The 21,883-nt window shown below is 38.8% G+C and overlaps 1 protein-coding gene across 2 annotated transcripts; it reads left to right on the top strand.

The window, feature by feature from the left end:
* The first annotated feature begins 13,051 nt into the window (after positions 1-13,051).
* On the top strand, positions 13,052-19,411 carry LOC108570265 (slit homolog 1 protein). Of its 2 annotated transcripts, none has more exons than XM_017932097.1 (7): positions 13,052-13,403; positions 13,930-14,152; positions 14,608-14,747; positions 15,467-15,619; positions 17,825-18,005; positions 18,108-18,247; positions 18,904-19,411. In XM_017932097.1, exons 1-7 carry the CDS (start codon positions 13,052-13,054, stop codon positions 19,167-19,169), a joined length of 1,455 nt encoding a protein of 484 aa, XP_017787586.1. In that variant the 3' UTR covers positions 19,170-19,411. The 2 variants fall into 2 exon arrangements, with proteins under 2 accessions (XP_017787586.1, XP_017787587.1); XM_017932098.1 differs by having other exon boundaries at positions 13,059-13,403; positions 14,611-14,747.
* The last annotated feature ends 2,472 nt before the right edge of the window (positions 19,412-21,883 follow it).

Here is a 21,883-nt window from a genome sequence, read left to right as displayed (position 1 = left end):
TGGATTAAACGAGGAAGAAGCTTTCGCTTCCTTTCCAACGAAGTGAAAGAAATTTACTTCAACGTCAGATTCTTTTTCTTTCGGTGAAAGTCTTGAAAACACAGACAGAAATTGATGGAACATATTTTTATCAAATTTATTTACTGCGATAAATTGATTTCCATTTTCTAATTTTCGATTTTCTAAGTAATAAATTCAAGCTCGAGATAGAAAATTTAGCGTTTATTTGCTAAAAATTAAATTACAATTTTTGTAAAATATAAATTATATTTTTTTCTGAAATATAATGCAATTTTTAACAAATTCACTTTGCAACTGTACGTGGAAGTGTTATAAAATGATAAAGCGTTAGTATGCCAAGTGTCAGTGGTTCGGATTATTTAAGGCTGTTTCTATGGCTCGTAGAGTACACGAAGTGTGCCATTGTCGCCGAAAGATGTCCAAATCCTCGTCATTCTGAGGATATAGAATCGTTCTACCGCGGCGGATATATCCTATAGCTTACTACTTACAGTAGAATCAGGTGTTAGGACCTCGTAAATGTCGAAATCTCGACTACAGTAAAGATCCGAGATTTTGGTCGCTGGAGAAAAGAAGGCGCCGTCGTCGGTGAACAATAACCAAAATGACGCTATAATAAAATCGTAAGGTTCCATAAACGTAATATTTTATACTTCACCGGGTCATATAATCTAGTATTACAAGGTAGTAAAGATTCTAATCGCCGCTACAGTAAAACACAAGCTTTTACCATTCTCTTGACCTTTCGTACTTCTCCAACGAAACAAATTTCACATTTGTTCTAACGTTGTTCTAACTAAAAGTTGTTCGCCATTTTTACTTCGTTTCTTCTTTCAAGGAAAATCGAGAGAACTTTCTGTGATAAAAATGCACGAAAAAACAGACAAGAGATAATGAAGAAATTCGTCTGTGAAAGGAAGAAAATTTGACTTTGTCTTCTTCAAAGAAAATTAACAGAACTTTCTCTCAAAGAATCGTTGCAAAATGAAGGAAAAATAAATGGAAAAACACAAAAAAGTCGAAATATCACGAAACATCGCCTGTCTTTATTTCATCGTGAAAATAAGAAGTCAAAGTGACCTAACTGCACGATGATCGATACGTTTTCTGATCACCACGTTCCTCTTCTAACGTGCCCGGTTAATTAACCGTCGCACGAGTTCCCTGAATATTTACCGTGGTAGTGATTAGAGGCCACAGCTATTCCGGTCTAAGCGGTCGTTTTACGAGCTCGAACTTTATTGTGGTTTACGCGAAACTTAAGCAACTGACTGGTAACGAGATAGCAAACGGGTCGCAAACCGCAACGAGATAATGCGCGAACATAATGGACCGTCAAGCACCGGTGCCGCGTGATTCATAAAACGCGTATTAACGAAACATCTGGATTGAACCAGTGGAGAAATATAGAACGATTTTATTATCGGTCGTTCCACTTGTTCCGCAAATTCTTCGGAAATTAACAACGGAAATGTTAAATGGAAGATCAGATTTGTGAGGTTTTTATAGTTTCTGAGCGAGTGATTTTTAGCTGCGAATGAATTAACGGAGAGAAATAGAACGAGTCGAATGAAGATTAATGGGGAAAACGTTGTTACACACTTGTTTACTTATTTGTGTATTTATTTTTATGGGTACGGATCCATTTGTATGCGAAATGACATGGTCAGAGAGCCGACAGGAGTAATATTAATAGTTACAAACGGAAAGAAAAATTGAATTAATCGTGGTGGAAATTTTGTTTTGAAATTCACGTTCAGAATTGTAAATATTTATTTTGAAATATTTGCACATCTGTAGTTATCACGAAGTAAGGCGAGAATAATTTTGAACAAATTTATCTACCTTTTCAGTGGTAAATTGAAAATCAGTTGAATTATTCTCAAAACTTCGAACCAATCGATCTCTCAATTCCAGAAGTCACATTTAATACGAAATAAAAAATCTGACCTTTGAAAAATCTAGAAAAAAATATTAACACTCGTATGGAGAATTTTTACATATAAAATAGAAAGTAGAAAGAAACATTTTCTTGTACAAAATGGATGTTGACGCGCACGACGAATCTTCAGCATCGATTTATTTAGAAACGAAACTTCCAACGATGAAAAACTCCTACTGTACACGTTCCACATATTTTCTTCCTCTAGATTTTCCCCTTTTTTCTCGTTGCACCACCAAGACACCCTGTACAAATTCTTCAAATACAAGAAAGCAGATGCAATGTAAAAGATAGACAAAAAGGTAGCTTTTTGCCAGATTAAAATCTACAAATTCCAGCTCAAATCTGTTGGACTAATAAAAGAATGTAACAATCTCTCTGTTTATCTCTTCTATTTCCGGTTACTATTTGCCCGTACGTTCGTTCTTGTCGAGGAACGGACGCGTTGCACCTTCGAACGTGGTGAAAAAAAGGTTGGAATCTTCGGCCGCGGATCGATGAAACTGAAGTATTCATGCCGCGAGAGCGGTCCCTCCGCGAAAAGATTTTTCTGCCGCTGCCATTTACCGATTCCCTTAAATATTGCAACCACCGATACGGGAACTTCGTTACGCTTCCACGTTTCGCCGGGCATCGGCTATTTTTAAGGCAGCCGTCTTTTCACGATCGCCGTTGCAAATCTTTCCACGTTCCTTAAATCTTTCAACCGACGAAATGAATCCTTCTTCCTCGTTGCATCCATTCGGATATATCGTTCGGTGTAATTAGGTTTGGCTCGGTTCGGTTGGGTTCGGTGAACTGCCAGAGGATGTAAAAATGTGGAGGAAATAATAAAAACTTTCCCCTAATTTAGAATCCTTAAATTCTCCAAATCTTACTCGATATTATTTCACAAGAAAAGACGCCTGAAATTTGCGCGTTTAATATCCCTAAATTTTAGAAAGCTTACTTAATATTATTCCACGGGAAGAAAGTAAAAAATTTCTGTAATTTGAAATGTATATATGAAATAGGCAAATTTCGCAATGTGAGCAAAATGATACACGGCGACTTGAATTCGCGAAGAATTTGCATAGAAGTATCCTCTGTATGAATATCATAATTCCGGCTATAACGTTCTGCGAAATTATCTCGTTAGAGCGTTTGTTCCTATGAAGCGAATTGAATTGCACATTGATAGCGATGTTAACAAGTCACATTATCGAGGTAATTCTACTAACTGCATAATTGCAAAATAAACGGGTATTGTTGAATGCTCATGAGCGTAAACAGTTTCAACTATCGAGAAGTTTAACTTTCCTGTTTAAAAGCAGACGGCATGAGAATGCCTGATAATTATCGCTTTGTCGTTTGAAACGATGAATTTCGACATTTTCGAAATCTCAATATTCCATGCAAAAAAACAAAACATTTCCCTCTCATCCTCGTGGAAATTCGAAAAGATGGAAAAAGGGAAACTTCATTCTGCCAACTATGAAAAGATACTTTTCAATTAAATCGACTGAATTCCTTTTAACTTGCGTTTAGATCGAATTAATTACCCGAAACTAAACTATTTCGAAAGTATCTACACGATGCGACAAAAATACGAGTTCAATCGAAGCGTCGACGTCACTCAGTTGAATAAACCATTTCTTCTGGCAGATTGTACAATTTGCCCTGCATCAATGGCTGTGCAAACAACGCGAGGCTAGGAGAAACGAAGTGAATCGATTCGCTTCGATACCGTGCAGTTAACACCACGGAGCTACTCCTCGTTTAAATACTTGTATCAACTGATTAACCATGAAGAAGAAAGTCCATCCCACGAATCTACCACCGCGAATCTCGTTCCACTCTGTTAGATTCCTGGGATTTCCGGTGGGTTCCTTACTTTATCGCTACTAAAATGGATTGGAAGAGGAAAAGTTCGCTGGTTCGTTCAGCTGAAATTACAGTGTAATTGTCTGGAATACTTCGGTGTATGTTGTCAGATATTTCGTGATTAATTAACGATAATAAGAAAGAATAGAAGGTAAAAGATGTTAGACTTAAGAGAAACTCTTGCATTTTAGTTAAGTTTTCTGAATTTTAATTTAATTTATGTTTCGGAAAGGTAGAATTTTGGAAATATTTCAAAATTCCAAGTTTACCGTCCAAATAATGCAAGATTATTTCTCAAATTTTCTTCAAACATTCAACTTCTGGGAGAAAAGGATTAAATAATCCTAAGATACAAGTCATCTTCTCAGAATTCTCTAATAATTTCCAAAAGGTTTCAAATTTCCGCAGGATATTATTTTAACGTTGAAATTAGATTTCAATTAAAGTACACGTAAAAATACCACTATTAAGGACATATTCGTGGCATTTTGACGTTAATCCAAGACAGTGTCGATCATTCCCTCGCTCGAGGAGGTTTGTTACCTAATCCCAGCACGGAAGCATCCTTAAACGTTTTAACAGCGGATGGTTGAGCCAAGGCAGACGAAAGTTGCGTTACCATAATTCGCCGTAAGATTGCAATCGGCGTGTTGTTCCTCTGAAGATAGTTTTAGAATTGGGTCGGGGAGTTTAACGCGTTCTAACAAACACATATTCTCCGCGGAAGCTGCGGGACAAGTTTATTTGACACGGAGATTATTATGGTTTCGAGGAAGTTTTACGAAGATATTTCCATGGAATTTCTAAGGAGGCTCGAAAATTCCCTCGGCAGATGTTCCAGATGGTTCCCGTACCTTCTATAAATTTTACGACAGTCGTCGATTCGAGGAAGTAAAGCTCTTCTTTGTTAAAGTAAAGGACACATCAGGTGTACGAAAAATTCGAAAGAATTGAAGCGAGCTCTCGATCTTTCAAAGATTCTTCATTTTTTTCAGGGTAGATGTTAATGTTTGTTGTAAAATATTATTTTGAGATTGATCAATATTCTAATCAGGAATATTCTATCCGTTCGAGCAGTTTCTCTTAAAGGATAGTCTCCTTGAAACGGAAGTTCAGTGGCTTCTCAGGATTATCCGAAGTAGTTCATTTAGTATGAGCAGTACACGCATTACCTCCCTTTCGAGTGCTTCTCGTACTTTTCTTTCGACTTCTAAATGTGGTGTGCATCTTAACGGGTTCCATTTCCTCTTTAGCTTTTAAGGATCCTTTATCCACGCATTTTCTATTGCGACGCCAACTGGCGGAGTTTGGTAGATAGTTTTACTGATGGAACTCGCGAATGAGATTTATTATTCAGATGTAATTTAATTTGTACAACATATTGGAAATAGAACTCGTGCAGTACTCGTGTAAAATATGTGCAAAGGAAGAGTAGAGTGACAAGAATTTGCTCTGTATCGATATTTTTCTATAGTGAAATATTTTAATGTGACATTTTTAACTTTAGTTTGAACGCTTTGGTGAAACGAACGTGTTAAAATATCTTGTACACAAAGAATACTCTTAAATGCATCTTTAAGAAGAAGCAACCGTAATATCTGTCTCTTTACCACAATACTTTCTAGGCCCAACTCAGAGTGATACAAAGATAAATTCAACAGAAATTCAAATCTGTCCAACTGAAAGGACCGTTATTCCTCTGAGAATCCTTATGAAGAAGTGTCCATTATTTTCTGAAGTGACCTAAGAATCGTACACAGACAAACTCCGCTGAAAGACAGATTTATCTAACTCAAAGAACCATCGAATCCCTCGAAAAGAAATTGTAATATCCCACTTTTTAGGCTCACCTAAAACTAATGGAAAGAAATTCAAATGTATCTAATTGGAAGAACATAATCTCGCTCTCTTAAGAACTCCTCCGAACTTCGCGCGAAAAATGAACCGGACTTTATCCATCCGAAGGCAAAAGATCCTCCATAGCCAGGATTCAGAACGAATCACCGACCCTTGTCTCTCATTCGGTAGCTTTTTCACCACGCAAGAACCGATAACAGCCGCCAAAATGGAGTTCCTTCGATCCTGGTCGCACGATCGACCAGTAACTGCATCACGACGAGAAAAGAAGAAAGAAAAAAAGAAAGGGGTGGTTGGGGGAGGAAGGATAAAAGCTCTGTTAAAATACGCGTCGAATCGAATTTTCCACTCGACGGTCCATCCGCCGTCAATAAATTCAATTAGCGTCGAATCTCTCCAGCGACCCCGGGAATTTTCTCGAAGGAACAGACGGACGGACGCGCATGATAATACGTCGCGGAGACAATCGATCGATCCAACGAATCGCAATTACAACCGGCACAGTAGCAGAGAGTAACGCGGTTTTCCTTTCCTCCATTTCTCTCTCTCTCTCTCCTCCACGCGATGGAAACTCGCCTTTGTGTCGTTAACGGGCTCTCCCTTCTCGTTTTCTCCCTTCTTCTTTCTTTTTTTTTCTCTTTTTCTTCTTCTCTTTTTCCGTCCTTTCTTGTTCATTACCGTGCCGCACAAGCCATGGTAGTTTCAAAGCGGTCATTTTATGTAAAGCAGAAAAAATTGCGCGACACAACGAGCGGATCGTTCGACGGGGTGGGTTCGTGACGAAAATTAGGCGGACGCACGGCTCGCTGGAAATTGGTAGGCCTTGATAAACCGACGAATAAAATTGAACGACCCCTTAAATAAAATTGCCAGCCACGCCCGCAAGACTTTCTCTGCAGCTGTTCTGCTATTGATATTGTTATCGTTTTGCGGTTAAGTAGGTGATACGCTCGTTTTCCTGCAGATAAGGACGATGGCTTTTTGTTTTTAATAATAGTTCTTTAGGTACTGTTAGTTTCTGGGTTATTTCAGTCGTATCGAGGCTCGGAAAAGAATCAGTTTTGCAAGAGGAAATTGAGGCTTCTTCTTTAGGTGTGCTTTTTCTCTTAATTCTCGTTAGTACAAGTTTCAGGAAACGTTTATTTATCGAAGAATAGTGATAAGAAGTGGAAGACAGACCGGTGATTTTTAAACGAGATTTTAACCCCGAAACTTACTGTATTATTATTACGAAAAATATTGTCAAAAATTTAGACGAAGCTTTAAAAAGTGAAGCTTTAGAACTCTGTCTTTTTAATTATACGTACATATCAAGTTTCGTTTAAATAATTTTTAGTATTGTTAGTAGAGTAACTAAATATGAAAGACGTATTGTCATAACCTATTATTATAATTGCACGTGTATTGTACCCATGTGTTGTAACTTGTTACTGCAGTTTACTATTCTAACTTAGTATTACAACTCATCGGTATAACTCTTGTTGGTATTTCATATTACAACGTACTACTATAACACACTATTACAAGTCAATATTGTAGTTCAACAGTACAACTCGATAATACAGTTCATTGTTAAATCTACGTACTGTGCTTAACTAAATAAGTACTTCAACACGCTATTATAACTCGATGATACATTCAACATTTGTCTCCAAGTTTCTTTCTTAACGTATGCGTACATTCCTCTTTCTGGACACACATATTCGTATCTCCTTCCTCGTATTTTCTCGCTGCTAATTTTTCCCTGGAATAAACTGCGAAATATGGGAACGTTTTTACAGTAAAAAATTCGTTATTCAACACTCGCTCGGCAGAGAATATCGCACGTGAATCTATAACTCGTCAGACTGCACGACAAACTTTAATCCTCCGTCAGATTTAAATTATCCTCGAGCATATTTATTTAATACGAATTTATAGCTGAGAAAGGACGATTTCGCGCAGCTGAATATTACACGCGCCAACGCCGGCCAACAAAATATTAAAAACGTACATTCGGATGAAATTATTTTAAAAAGCAATACGAAAATTCACGATATCGCGACCACGTTCTCTTATTAAATTACCCATTCCTCGCAACGGAAGAACCAAAAGGTCAGAGTTAAAAAATCAACGAAGATCGCACAGTTTCAAAAAAAAAACAATCTCGTCTTCCTTCGAAACAAAACTAACCAAAGAACACTTACTCCATACAAAGAAGAAGTCAGAAGGATGATCACGTTCAATCCTCTCACAAAACTACCACTCAAGAAGGTATAAAAATAACCTCTCCAATCTTCAAACATACTTCATCAACTATTCCATCTCCAATTCCCTTCTTCAATACGTGCTCACAAACCCTAACCAACCACTCGATGCACTCACACGCTCTCACACAGCCGCATCAAAGTTAGCCTAACGTATCAGGCGAAATTACGCGACACGGTGCACCGAGACGACCGTTCGTTCCTTGACCGTTGTCGTCGAAAGAGTAGAGCGAAGCGGCATCAATAAACTTGCATCCACACCCAAGAAAGTATCGCGATGACGTCGTCGCGTATCCCATGATCCCCTAAACGGAAGTCGCTCATTAACTGACCAATGATGATGCCAACGGACACCCAGGTCAGCTCGGCTTCGCGGTACCGAGCAGAGGCCGGCACAGACGGCAGCTTTCGCTTGTCGACCGGTCTGTTAGAGCGTCGAGACGCCCACCGTCCAACCACGATACCTCAACTTTCGTCCTGTCCGCGAAGAAAGACACCTCGACCCCATCAGACGTCGATTTAAGAAAGAAAAAACATCGAGAGGAGAGGAAGAAGAACGATTTCTTCGTCTGTGTTAGCTGATTTCAAGGAATTTTCCCTGCCACTGTGTTCGAATAAGGGAGAGGTTCTTGTGAAATTGGACGATTAGATCGGATTGTTGGATCGTGTGTTTAATTAGTCCGTAGTAGGTTCTTTCTTTGGTGATTAAAATGTACGTGTGGAAAAGATAGAGTATAGACAAGTGTTGTTGGTGATTTGGGAAAATTCGTTTTAGACTGTGTCGTGCTGATCGTCAGTTGTTTGTAGAGAATTGTTCGAGAGATTGGTGATAGAGTGATAAAAAGGAAGGGATTAATCGTGACTTCTTTTAATTTTGTGTTAGCGATAGAGTGATAAAAAGGAAGACATTAATCGTGACTTCTTTCGACATTTTTTTTTACATCATACGTTCAGGCACATCGTGCCAGGGAAAAGTGTGTCGTTATGCTCCCTCCAGTGTTCAGCGTGAACCCCTGTTTGGATTAATCGAATGAGCGGCTAAGTTTCTTGATACGCAGTGACATCAATAAGCGATGACCAGTGATCACGCGAGTGCGCATCGTTGTTCCGCTTCGCAGTTCCGTAGCAAGTATTCCGTGTTTGAGAGAGGAAACCGCCACGTGATCTACATGGATCGGTATGTTTTTTTTTCTTTTTTTTTTTTTTTTTTGCAAAAGTCGAATCCTTGATTTTGGACTGTAATTTCGTCGAAACCTTTACCCTCGCAATTCTAGCAATCGTCACAAAGTATTATACTTTTTCATTGAAACAATTGTTTTAACAAAAAAAAAACGTTCCATTTTGAGAAAATTCTTCAAACTTTTACAGTTGAGTAACAATATTTGAACATTTTCTTCCACGAACTCGTTACTTACAAACACAATTTACGTGCAAAATTTTCGAGTACATAATATTTCTCTCATTTATACATCAAAATTGGTTAAATTTTACATTTTATAGTCTCCTAAAGTGTGTGAGTTGCCGGAATGAATAAAATATATGTTCAAATATATTCGTAGAGTTCCCGCGCTCCCAGACATTTTTCATCGAAAAGTCGCAACACCTAAATAAATTTTTATTAAAGAATATTCTTCGTGTATGATACGCGTGTCACGTAGAATTACTCTTGAATGATGCTTTTTACTTTAACTTCCGCTTTCTCCGTGGCACGGCCAAATACTCCGCCACTAAAACTTTTCCTCGCTTCAACTTTAGCATCGTCACCCCAAACACACACACATGCACTCGCGTACCTAAATGCGCCCTCTCAGTCAGGTCACACAGGCCTCTCAAAGGTATACGTGAAAAAAAATATAGCGAGGTCATAAAAACAGCAGGGGATGAAAACGATAGCTGCTCGATTATCGAAAATCGAGCTTGACAAATATTTTTTTTTTTTTTTTGGAAATTTTTAACTCCTCGCGAAGCTACATCGGTCGAATCATACGTTAATCGAATTATCAAAAAGCAAATATATGTTCCTCGTGAAATGACGAGAGACGCGCGTTCGCAGACAGAGATTTTTTTTTTTTTTACGATTTTCTCGTCAAAGGTACCGCATCGCGCGACGATTGAATTTGTTTCAAGTACACTTCGCCGCGCCGAAAATTCTCCAAAATGCGTACCGACACCTCGTTCAAAAAGCCACCGTTCGCGCGCGGATTTATTTTCGCTGGGGGAAAAAAATGTGAAAAAATACAGCCGACCGAAATAATGGCGCGCACGTTTGCACGTCGAAAAACAGAGGCTGCGATAGACGAAGAGAAAAGTTAAAAGTTAAAATCATACGGAAACCAAAAAGTTCAGTTTGAACGAACTTTCGCAAATTGAATAACGTTGTGTTTTTCTCCCCGTGGATAAATAGTTTAGAGAGGTGTGTTTGGAATTTTTTTTTCATTGCAAAAACGACAATTTTTCGAAACGCTACACTCTTAGAGCCCGCTCGAAAATGTTTGCTTTTCACACGTTTCTACGCATTTTTCACACCGTTGTTCCCCCATTGTGTCACGTCGATCAATGGCGGTATGGAACAATGGTGTTTATCGAGGTAACAAACCGCGACGAAAATAAATTATTATCCGAGATCGAATCGCGTCGGTGACACGTGGAGGAAGGCGAGACGCGTAAATTTTTCGAAACAATGCCGGGAACAGGATCGTTACATCCTATTCACTATCGCAGCGAGTAACTTACAAACCTCGAAGAGCTTTATCTATAATTAAACCCTCGATAGAGAGAAGAAGGGGTTAGGGATGAGCTCGAAACGTTCGAAAGTGGAAGCCATTAATTCGGAGTCAACGATGGCGGTGCTTGATACCAACGATTTCATACTGTAAGACACTACAGTGTGTAATATATTTGAGACTATGGTTGTCAATACGAAAATTAGGGAAATATTCGAAATATACGTATAATTTTTAGTTTCTTGTCAAAATTGTAGGGGAGAGTTGCTTGTATCGTATTTTTCAGTCGGTATCTCGCCGATTTCTATGAAATAAACAAGCAACGAGAAACTTAAACAAAAGATTTCCAGATTATATTCGTTTAATGAATAAATTTTGTACGTTTTTAAATTTAACAAGAATTACTAAATTTTAAAAAATTTAATTACATCCGTACATTTTAGTTTTCATGTTTGCATAAAATTTGAACAATATTATTTAAATTAATTAACGAATTAATTAATCATTGATATTTATGCGCGAGCTGTAACTTGCGTGTCGATGTAACTTGTGACCAATTTAATTTAACGGATTATAACCTGACAATGCAGTTTCATTCGGTACCTTTGCATTGTTATAAATGTCGAATTATTGTAGAATATCCTACGTTCGTTTCGTGTATATATTACAGATTTATTGTAAAACTTACATCGATCATTTTTGCTAAATCGTACCATCGCAAGCTTTCTTAACAATGACAATTGAACGTTGAATATAGATTGTTTGTTTGAAAAAAATTACGTTTGTCCGAAGGAAAAGCGACGTATAAACGTTTCGTCGTCTCGTGATCGAGATAATCGACGCGTGAAACGACGCCGATACTGCTTTCAAGCTTCATAAATCAGCTTGTTCTGAACCCTTCCTCCCCGCCTTTGATATCTGCGACATTTCTGTACAGCTTTTCATCGTTCGACGTTAATTAATGGCATTTCCCGGCGAGTTAATTACGGCCACGTGTAGCTGTAAAATGCGTCGCGTTTAATTGGAGGACATTTTGTCCGGTTTTTGCGATGTAAGGGTTCGCGTAAATGATCAATCGAATGTCGTTTTTTTTTGCGGGGGCTTTATAGATGGGAACCGATGAAATCGGTAAATTGCTATAATTTTCAGTTGCAAGTTACGCATTCGAAATTGCTCGGATTGAAAATTACAAAAAAAGAAAAAATCAATCAGAAGAATCCTCGAACGAATTTGTGATTTTCGAATTCTATCAATTGAGATCAGAGAAAATTGTAAGTCATTCGTTTCATCGTCTTTTATATTCGACCGTAATTTGAATATTCTAATTTTTGAATAATCAAACGGTAATTCGTTTTTCCGCATATTGAACGAATTTTACGATTTATATCAGAGAGAAGCGTAATATCTCGTCGAATATTCTAAACCCTTTTCGGCCCAATAACAGCAGTAGAATGAGGGTGATATTTAAAATTCAGAATTTACATGCATATCAGATATTAAGCATCTACCAAATCTTGTAACTTCAAGTATACTAAAAGTGTATGAAACTAGGTCTAATTAAATTTTCCAAGTTTTACTTCGAGAAGACTAATATTCGTCCCGTAAAATCGTGCCGAGGGCGAAAAATACTTTAATGAAAAACCAAAGAAGTTTTATAGCGACGGCGTAATGGCTCCACCAAAAAACAAAGTGGGAAAAAATTGTAGAACGACTAGATTGCGTGTTTGCATAAAATTTCGAAGTATTAGGATGAGCTGACCCTTCATAATCTTTAAATACAATTGTGACGCATATCATTCAGGCCTGATCTTACCTATCTGTATATTAAATATCGAGTATCAACCAAGCCTATTTCTATAAATTTTATAAATCTTCTCCCTCGTAAAAAAACGAACAATTGAAACGACGTCCACAAGCGATACAGAGCCTATAGAACCCAAAACTGATATTTACGAGCAGATCTGAAAAAGTGGCCAATTTTCCAACGATTCTGACCAATTATCCTCCAAGCACTCTCGTTAATCGTCTGATCCTCCGTTTCCAGACTCATATGAGAAGAGCAGAGGCTAAGTAGCAGGCTGCAGGTACAGGAACAGAGAAGGCGAAGCAAGAGGAAAGAAGGAACCGACCGAGTGGAAGGATAGGAAACGTAGAGAACAGAGAAAGCGAAAGAGAGCGGGAACAGAGTGGAAGAAGAAGAATCAACCTCGTAAAACGGTAGAAGAAGAATTCCTATTCTTTCGAACATCCTCCCTCCCTAAAAGAAGAAGAAACAATCTTTGTCAAAGAAAGCAAATAAAATCCAACAAGAAGAAAGAACAAACGGAAAAAGAGAAGATCTTTGCAAGAAAGAAGAGAGCGGTCGAATAAAAAAAGAAGAAGAAGAAGAAGATAAAAAGATGAAGGAGAACGGCTTATGGTCGCTGATTTGCATGATGTGTCTGATCATGGGTCTAACCCTGGCACAAACATCGCAGATCTGCCCCTCGCACGATGCCATCTCGCCCTGTTCCTGCACCCTGAAGAAATCCGGCCTGGACATCGTATGCGAGTTCACCAATCTCACTCACATCTCGGATGTGATGTCCGCGCTCAAAGGGAGAACGAATACGGTGATCTTCTATCTGAGACTTAGGCACAGCAGTCTGCCGAAATTGCAGCCGTTCGTGTTCCTCGGTTTGGACATCCGCCATTTAACGATCCACAATAGCAGCCTGGCGAAACTTGAGGAATCATCCCTGAGTTCCATTGGTGAGTGATTCTCTTTTTTTTCTTCTTCTTCGTCTTCTTCTTTCTTTGTTTATTTCTTTGCTTCGAGTATCCCCTTTCTTACTCCTTGGTCCTTAACCAACCGAGTGGAAAAATGTTTTAATTGAATCGCACTCGAAACGCCCCTTGGGACGTTTTCTTTCCTTCGATTCTTCCACGAGCTTTTTCGCCTCGGTTACTCGAAGCTTTTAAACGGGAACTCCCCGCTGAGTATCGGATTGTTATATACATATGTATAGAGTTTAAGTGTCGAGGTTTGGTTCTCACTTTCTTTTTCTTTTTTTTTTTCTTTGCTTCCTTTGTGATAGTGTTTGGGTTCTTCGGGGAGAATTTTCTTTGGTTTTGAAAAGCAGAGAAAAATTAGCGTCCTTCTATTTTCTTTTTAAGTGTTGCTTTTTTAAAAAGTACTCTTCGTTTTACGTTGGAAGGGAATGTATCGAATGAGAGAAAATATTTTTCGAAGCTATAAGAACAATTTATTGGAATGATTTATTACGTTGTTGAATAGGAACGGGCCTGACGCAGCTAGACCTATCGCAAAACGCTTTGCTCTCGGTACCTTCGAGCGCGTTGAAAGATCTTCAGCATCTGCTCATCTTGAATCTGAACCGCAACAAGATCAAGGCCATCCATAAGAAAGCTTTCGAAGGACTTGACACACTCGAAATACTTTCCCTATACGAGAACGAGATCTCCACCATAGAAGAAGAGGCATTCACGGGATTGCATAAGTAAATCGCTTGATAAAAGAACGCAATAATGAAAACAATTCAGTTCAAGCTGTGAATCGAATACTTTGCTACAAGAAACGGGCAGTTAACGAAATATTTCTTGTTTTTTTGCACAGAATTTAACGCTAATTACTGAACAAAAATATTTTTTCTCCGTGACAAGGTGAATTTTCCACATTTTTAGCTACCTTTTAGCCCAGCAAGAGTCTTGAATTTTATTTCCGTAAATTGTCAGAAAAAGATTCTGGTCTTGAAACGACAATTGAAAAATAAACATCTCTCGTGAATTCTTTTGTTAATATTTCCAGAACGAATTGGTATTTTCCCAAGAAGAAATTTCATTTCAATTTTGTCTTTACCTACCTGCTAGAGCAGAACTTCCCCTTTCATGTCGCAAACTGATAATCGCAGGATCGTAAAATTGAACGTGGAATAAAAATGCGCGTGAATTGTAGCAGGAAGCTGAAAAGATTGAATCTGGGAGGGAACGAGTTGAATAAAGTGCCGACGCAAGCACTGCACAACCTGGACATGCTGAAGAAGTTGGAGATACAGGAGAATAGGCTCACCGTCATTCAGGAAGGCGATTTCGACGGTACGTCTGCTTTCATTTCCTCCCTTCGTACCATTTTCTAATTTCATCCAGCAATTCTATGGTAATCGATATAGAAAATAGAGAAAACTTCTCGAAACTTCAGGTTTTAATAGGTTTTATCTTGAATTAATCGAAATTCAGTGAAAATTCTTTTATCTTATCTTAACATGCAGATCATGGAATATTCTCGATTTTCAATGTTTAGAGCTGGTCTTGTTTAATCGTAATTTCGATGTTAAGCGAGAGCTATCGTTGCAAATATTTGAAATTGAGAACACGGTACCAATCAATTAATACCAACTTGGTGAAAAATCGACTCATGTTCGATTAACTCGAGAACTTTACGCTGCGTGGACGCGCGTGCATCCCCGACCTTTCAGCGTGCAAGCAATAAGGTCAACTGGAGAGTTAATGTACCGCGTAAAATATGCACGTTTATTCTTAGATGCAAATTAGTTCGTGTCAAAAATCAGGACACTTTCACCATGTACACGAATTAATCCAAAAATCCTCAAACAGCAAAACCACCTACTTCCTCTAAAACAACGTAAAACATCTTTCAGGAAACGTGAAAAAACACGAACCTGAAGAATCTCATTTCCTACGAACACCATACGAAAACACCAAAATTTCCTTCGAAATAAATTTTCACCATCGTTCGAAAGTCAGGAATGAAACAGCAAGGTTAGAAACGAACGTCTCCATTTCTCTGTTCACAGGTCTGAAAAGTCTGGACTCGCTAGTATTGGCGCACAATCAGCTCCGCGAGGTTCCGGCCCGTGTGTTCTCCCACTTGACGCAATTAAACTCTTTGGAGCTAGACGGAAATCAAATTACCCACGTGGATCCGGATGCGTTCATCGGTCTCGAGGGTAAGCGTAATCACAAGTTGCACGGGATTCCGTTGAGCCGTCTGTACACCTGTACCAAAAGGGGTATTATTATTTCAGTCGTGCGTTAGCTTCGTGACACGCCTCGAATAACCGATTACCAACCCTCCGCCCTCGTCCCTTCGCCCTCTCTTTGCATCGATTTTCCATTAAAGCTGTACGACAAATTTCGTCGAACTCGATTTTACCAACGACGTGAAACCCCGCTTGCCCCGTGACAAGGGTTGCGGGGTGGGGACCAACGTGATACCGGAATTGTTTCGAATACTCGCGAATATGCGGTTTTGTAACTGGTTAATCGGATATTTTAGCTGAGAGTAATTACGCGAAAGCAGGGCTGGATTATTGGATCGACTATTGTGGCATTATGTCGCATTTGAATATGGAAATTCACAGTGGTAATTCCCTCCCTCCCACCGGTGAAAAAATCTTCTTTGTCGCTTCGAGAGTGTGGAAACACCGTTTCACCGGAGGCGCGAGAAATATCGATGAAACTGGAAAACGTGTGAAAATGGAGAATTTCTGTGAATGGTGTGATTAGTTCGTCGCGTTAGGAAGAACGATATCCGTGTATATCTTTGTCCTTCTTTTTCAGTAAAACCACTCGAGGAATTTACTCGGGATACGGGGGTAGTGCACGGGAAGCGTTGAGAAATAATGCAGGAGAGAGTTGATTATTTCAATATTCTGTGTATTTTGTTAATGCATCACTGCGCGAGAATGTAACGGTGTTCACTGTTCGAAAGTTGGCGTGTCGTTGGAAAAACTGTCTTTTATTAACTATTGCTATTTCGCTATTGGTGTGAGAATATATGCGGAGGTGGATGTTCGTTTTCCCGATTGGTGCAGCTATTTGTTACGTGGTTTGTGAGGTGGCGGAGAGACAAGTTTGGGTCCTTTTAAAGTTACAAATTTTCCGAGGATTCTTGGAAATGGATTGCCGGGACAAATGTTGAGAAACAACGATATTTGCAATTGCTCGCCCATGCGGTGATTGGCTATCCAGATATCCTAGGTTTGAAATACTGTTTCAACGGGTTAATTTTACGTCTGTTACGTATGTGACACAAGATACACGATGGTAGCGAGGAATATTTTTAAAAGGATCGTCGCTACTTTGTGAAAAAATTGTCGAACGTTCACCCACTAAAAGCGGGCTCTCGATTGAAGTTCCACGTGCCAATGTAACGAATAACCGCTCGTTTGAAGTTACAAACGTGTTTCAGAGTCGATCGAGTTTGCATTATGGCCGCGAAACGAATCTAGCCAACTCGAAATTTCCATATTCGACGAATGAATTAGCACTCGAATTGTTGTTCGCGCGTTAAACGTAAACGCAGCTCCGAAGATTGCACGAGTTAGTAAGTTGTGTGTGAAAAAAACAACGATTGAAAACAAAACGTGTTACACAATAAACAGCAACGAGCGTTTCAATTTGCGATTTCGATGGGGAAAATACTTCGATAAGTCGGTTAAAACCGTCAATTAACAGCGTAAATGGAGGAATTTTTTTTCTCGACGAACAAATTTCCCCGATAATCGAGCCACGAGTAATATCGGCTCGAAGCGAAATACGCTTGATTGCAATGAAAAAAATATTACCATATTTTCATAGGAGTCTCTGAACGATGCAAATACTTGCATCGTTATTTATTTCTCCTATCAGTTTTAAACGAAATTATCCTGCTCTGCAAAATTGATCACACAACCTGTCTCTCCTCTCTTGTTCTTCCCTCAATTTTTCTTTTTGATCCACTTAAAACTTGTTACAAAAAATGTATCATTTGTACAAAGTTCTTCCACTGAATTATTCCCCAAACATATTCCGAACGAGCAGTATTTATCTTTCTCGTGCTTGTTTTTCGAAGATATTTTTGCGTGAATTATTAACGTTTGTCGGCGGCCAACAACCAGCTCGAGCGTATTTCAAATAAAATACGCAACTTTCGAAAGTAAAACTCGATCGGTTTGGAATTCGCGGCACTACTAGCGAATCTTCCGAAAAGTTCATTTTCGTTCGTCGAACACGCGCTTCTGCCCTGTTTTTACCTACCCTCGATCGTCCGCCGATTAATTTTCGTCCCGATTGTTCCCGTTAATTCGTGCAAAACACATGCTCGACACACACACACACACACACACACCGTGTCGCAAGCTCGTGCATATTTTATTTTAATTCCGTTACAGAGAACCTGCAATATTTGCGGCTGGGCGATAATAATTTACACGCGGTGCCGAGCGACGCTTTGCGCCGTCTACATCGATTACGCCACCTCGATTTAAGGTCCAATAACATTACGCTGCTCCCGGAGGACGCTTTCACCGGATATGGAGATTCCATTACGTTTCTGAACCTTCAAAAGAACTTGTAATTATCGCAATCGTCGCTTTATCGGAATCTTCTTTCTTCGAAATTTCACTGGTTCTTCTAGCAAAAAGTGTATACATGTATATATTCTTACTGTAACAGGATCAAGATGTTGCCGCCGTTGGTATTCGAGAATTTGAACTCGTTGGAAACGTTGAATCTGCAGAATAACAAGCTCACGCAGATACCGGAGGAAGTGACTGAAAATATCGTGGACACCCTGCGACACATCGATATCACGGGTAAATGTCAAAGATCAGGATAGATCTCTGGTGAGGTGGAGGAACATGTAGACAGGAGATGTTTGTGAATATTAGATCCGTGGAAAAGTGTGTTTACTATTCGTACAGAGTCGAGAGATCGATGAAGATCGAGCGGGAGATCTTTCAAATTGGAGATTTATGAGAATGTTGACATCGTGAAGTTAAAAGTTTTCGGAGAAATGTAAAAATTGATTGAAATATGTCTGGAGAGAGCCACGTTGATGAACTCGAAACAGGTTTCTGGGTTAAAGAGACTCGAGTATGGAGAACGTAGTTATTAGAAGTGAGACGAATTTTAGTCGTTAAGAGACGTCATTATTGAAGACAAGTAGTTCCTTTTAAATATCAATTAAACTTTGAAACTCTCTCTCTCTCTCTCTCTCTCTAGTCTGTGAATGAACACGCTTTTAAGAAGATCGTGAAAATTGAAAGATCTGTTTTAGATTAATTATCGTTCGAGTGATTCAATTCACGGTAATTCTGTTACAACGAATATTAGAAGTAAAGGAGAATGTGAATTTATGGTCGATCTATAAAATAGGTTTAGCTATTCCTTCACTCCAAATAAATCATGTCACCAGTTACCTGCCAAATATGTAAATATTAATTTTTCGAATTTTCCTTTTTCTATACAGACAACCCTCTGATCTGCGACTGCGAGCTACGATGGTACTCCGTGTGGTTGGGAAATCTGCGTGACAAGGACGACGAACGGATGTCGAGGAAGCGTACAGTGTGCACCATGATGAACGAGCACCGAGAGTATTCGGTTCAGAACATACCGTTAGAGAGAATGGGTTGCGTCGGGAAAAATGCTGGGCGAACTTCGTCGACCGGCAATTGTCACGTTTATGTCGACACGATGCTCCAATTGTTAACCACAGCTATTGCTATGCTCTAACTGGGACGTTCAGTCACGTGACGCTTTTAGTTTTCCCATACGCGTATCCATACCCCCTGATTCACGAACGCGAGAACCAGCTACCGGCGGCATTTTCCTTGTTTCCTCCACTCACGCTGCTAGCTCCGTCAATTTACGTTGTTCTTTTGTCGTTAAACAATCGTGCCACGGTCGCGGAGACGTGGCATGATTGAACGATTAACAATGTTTCATTTCACGACGAGTTTACTTCACGATAATTAAAGCTCCACTGCGCTAGTTTGTATCACTATTTTTTTTTATTGCGATTCAGACGAATGTAGCAGTAAACAGAGGTATCGAGAGCTGGTCGATTGTGGTTAAAACCTAGATTGTCAAATTCTGAGAGAATTATAAATATTTCTTTTTACATCCTCTTGGCTAATTTTAAACGATTACATTTTCTCTTTTGTTACAAATATGAAATGAAAATGATAAAAACAAAATTAATAGTCCGTTAGATTGAGTATTTATAATCTATATTTAAGGGAAAAAGAAATAGTTGTACGATCGAAAATGATTAACAATTGACAAGAGTCTCGATATATCGGTCACGATACCGAAGATCATTCGGTAAGTACGATATGATTGAACACGACGCCCGCACATGGCGTCTGGATCAATCGAACTTCTATCGTAGCGTTCGATTTCGTACCGGTAATGACAAATCAGTCGAAAACTATGCTCGAAGAGTATCTGAGAGGAAGAAAGAAAGAATCTCGATCGCGACGTACGATAACAGGGTGAAGGAAAGGCCCTTCGATATATGAAAACGATCGTACGAGCCTTTTTCACCGAACGTTACATATCAAGATCGTTGCCAAGTATTTTCTGGATGTCTGTTAAAGGTCGCGTGAACGCGAGACGCGTAGTATATAACTTGATAGTGAATTCGAATGTCTGTAGCTTAGCCGTCATACTATGGTTCACGGACATTCCTCTTATACATATCAACGCGTTCCTGAAAACGTTGGGGCGAAATTATCAACATTTCTCGATGTTGCACTTCGTACGTCACAATCTTCACGTAGTAGCTAGAAAAACGATAGATCGTCACTTTCCAGTTTCCATTGTTGCTGAAAGTTACGGGAATATTATAGTACGCAAATTTTATCGATAAGTCGTAGTTAGATTATGTTTCACAATATTGCCTCGTTTCAATTTAGCAATTGTATAAAACTGTATCGACTTGTAATTTTACAATTGTTAAAATTCGTTTCGTTTATCACCTTTATTTAAAACAGAGAAAAAAGAAAAAAATACTAGGAGACTATTGCTCGTTCGATAAACACAAGCGTACGAAGCACGAAAGCAATCGCGTAATCGATCTTCAGGCGAGCTCTTTTAGTAACATCTTGAGATCGTTCAGATGCTTAACTCTATTCACAAAGGACCGACCGGTCGAAATGGAATAAAGACTGCTGATGAAACGTAATATACTCAACAGGAAACTGACACTTGTCAATTCCGGTGGAGTACGATACGCGATCATTCAAATGGATTGTCTCTTCTGTTTCGTAGTCTTTAACGTGCTCTCTTAGACATCGACACTTACATACGCGCATGACAAAATTACTAACCGCGTCTTTCAGCAACGCCGCGAGTTGAAACGATGATGGTATAGTAGGTACGTCGCAGTTACTCTTTTGCAGCATGAACCTTAATTTCAACTGGACGCTTTAAGTTCCCCTCTCTATTTATATATATATATATATATATACATATACAGTATAGTAACAGGCACGGATTGTGACGTGCGAACACGCGCGTATATGCTTATATTTCAAGTTGCGAAACGTGTTCGAAGTTTATACGGAACAGATGGCGTCAAAGATCTGTAATATTTTTCGATGAACGCGAAACGGCGAAAGTATAATGACAAATCCTGCACCTAATGTTATATCGTCAGATAAATTAAACAATATAGAATTATATATGTACGTATATCCTAGGAATCAGTTGATTAATCTGTTGCAAGTATATTTGTTGGCAAAACAGGAAACAACCATCATCGAACACCTTTCGTAGACTGTATATCGCGCGATATATTATTACTATTGAAGATGCGTTTACGGAACGTAGTGTCGCAAAAGCATTACACACGTGGAAAGTAAATTGTGTTTTACAATTCGATAAATAGAGTAATTAAGAGAGTAATATGATTAAGGTATTAATATTACGAGTAACATTGCATATCGAAATTAGGTTAACGATGTGACGGTAACGTCGAGACACGAACCACCATCCCGATGGTAATCGAAGGAGAATCTCGAGAACTTTTAGCTGATGCACTCTTAAACTTGTAGTTCCGTAGAATGATATTACTATAGGTAAACATCTTGGCTTTTGTAGCGTCAACATGATTGCTTGTCGATAAATTAACGAATCAAGTAAATTGACGGGTTAGTTGTTGATTTTTTTTTTTTTTTAAAACATTTTGTTATACTCGAGAGAACAAAAAGATGATAAAATATTAAGAAAAAATTCTCTCTTTCGACGAAGGGACAAAGGTTCGTGTCGATATCACACAACACACACATATCATTTATACGCCCAAAATTTTACCTGTAAGATAATGGTTAATTATATCAATTTAAGGCTTCACTGATATAATCTCTAAAGATCGTATACATATCGTGAACGTATGAGATTTAAGAGAATTTATTTGTTAATATATATATAATATATGTACATTA

The sequence above is a fragment of the Habropoda laboriosa genome, unplaced genomic scaffold (genome assembly GCF_001263275.1).
Source record: "Habropoda laboriosa isolate 0110345459 unplaced genomic scaffold, ASM126327v1 scaffold81, whole genome shotgun sequence".
Taxonomy (NCBI): domain Eukaryota; kingdom Metazoa; phylum Arthropoda; class Insecta; order Hymenoptera; family Apidae; genus Habropoda; species Habropoda laboriosa.
This window is presented reverse-complemented; position numbering and strand designations above follow the sequence as displayed.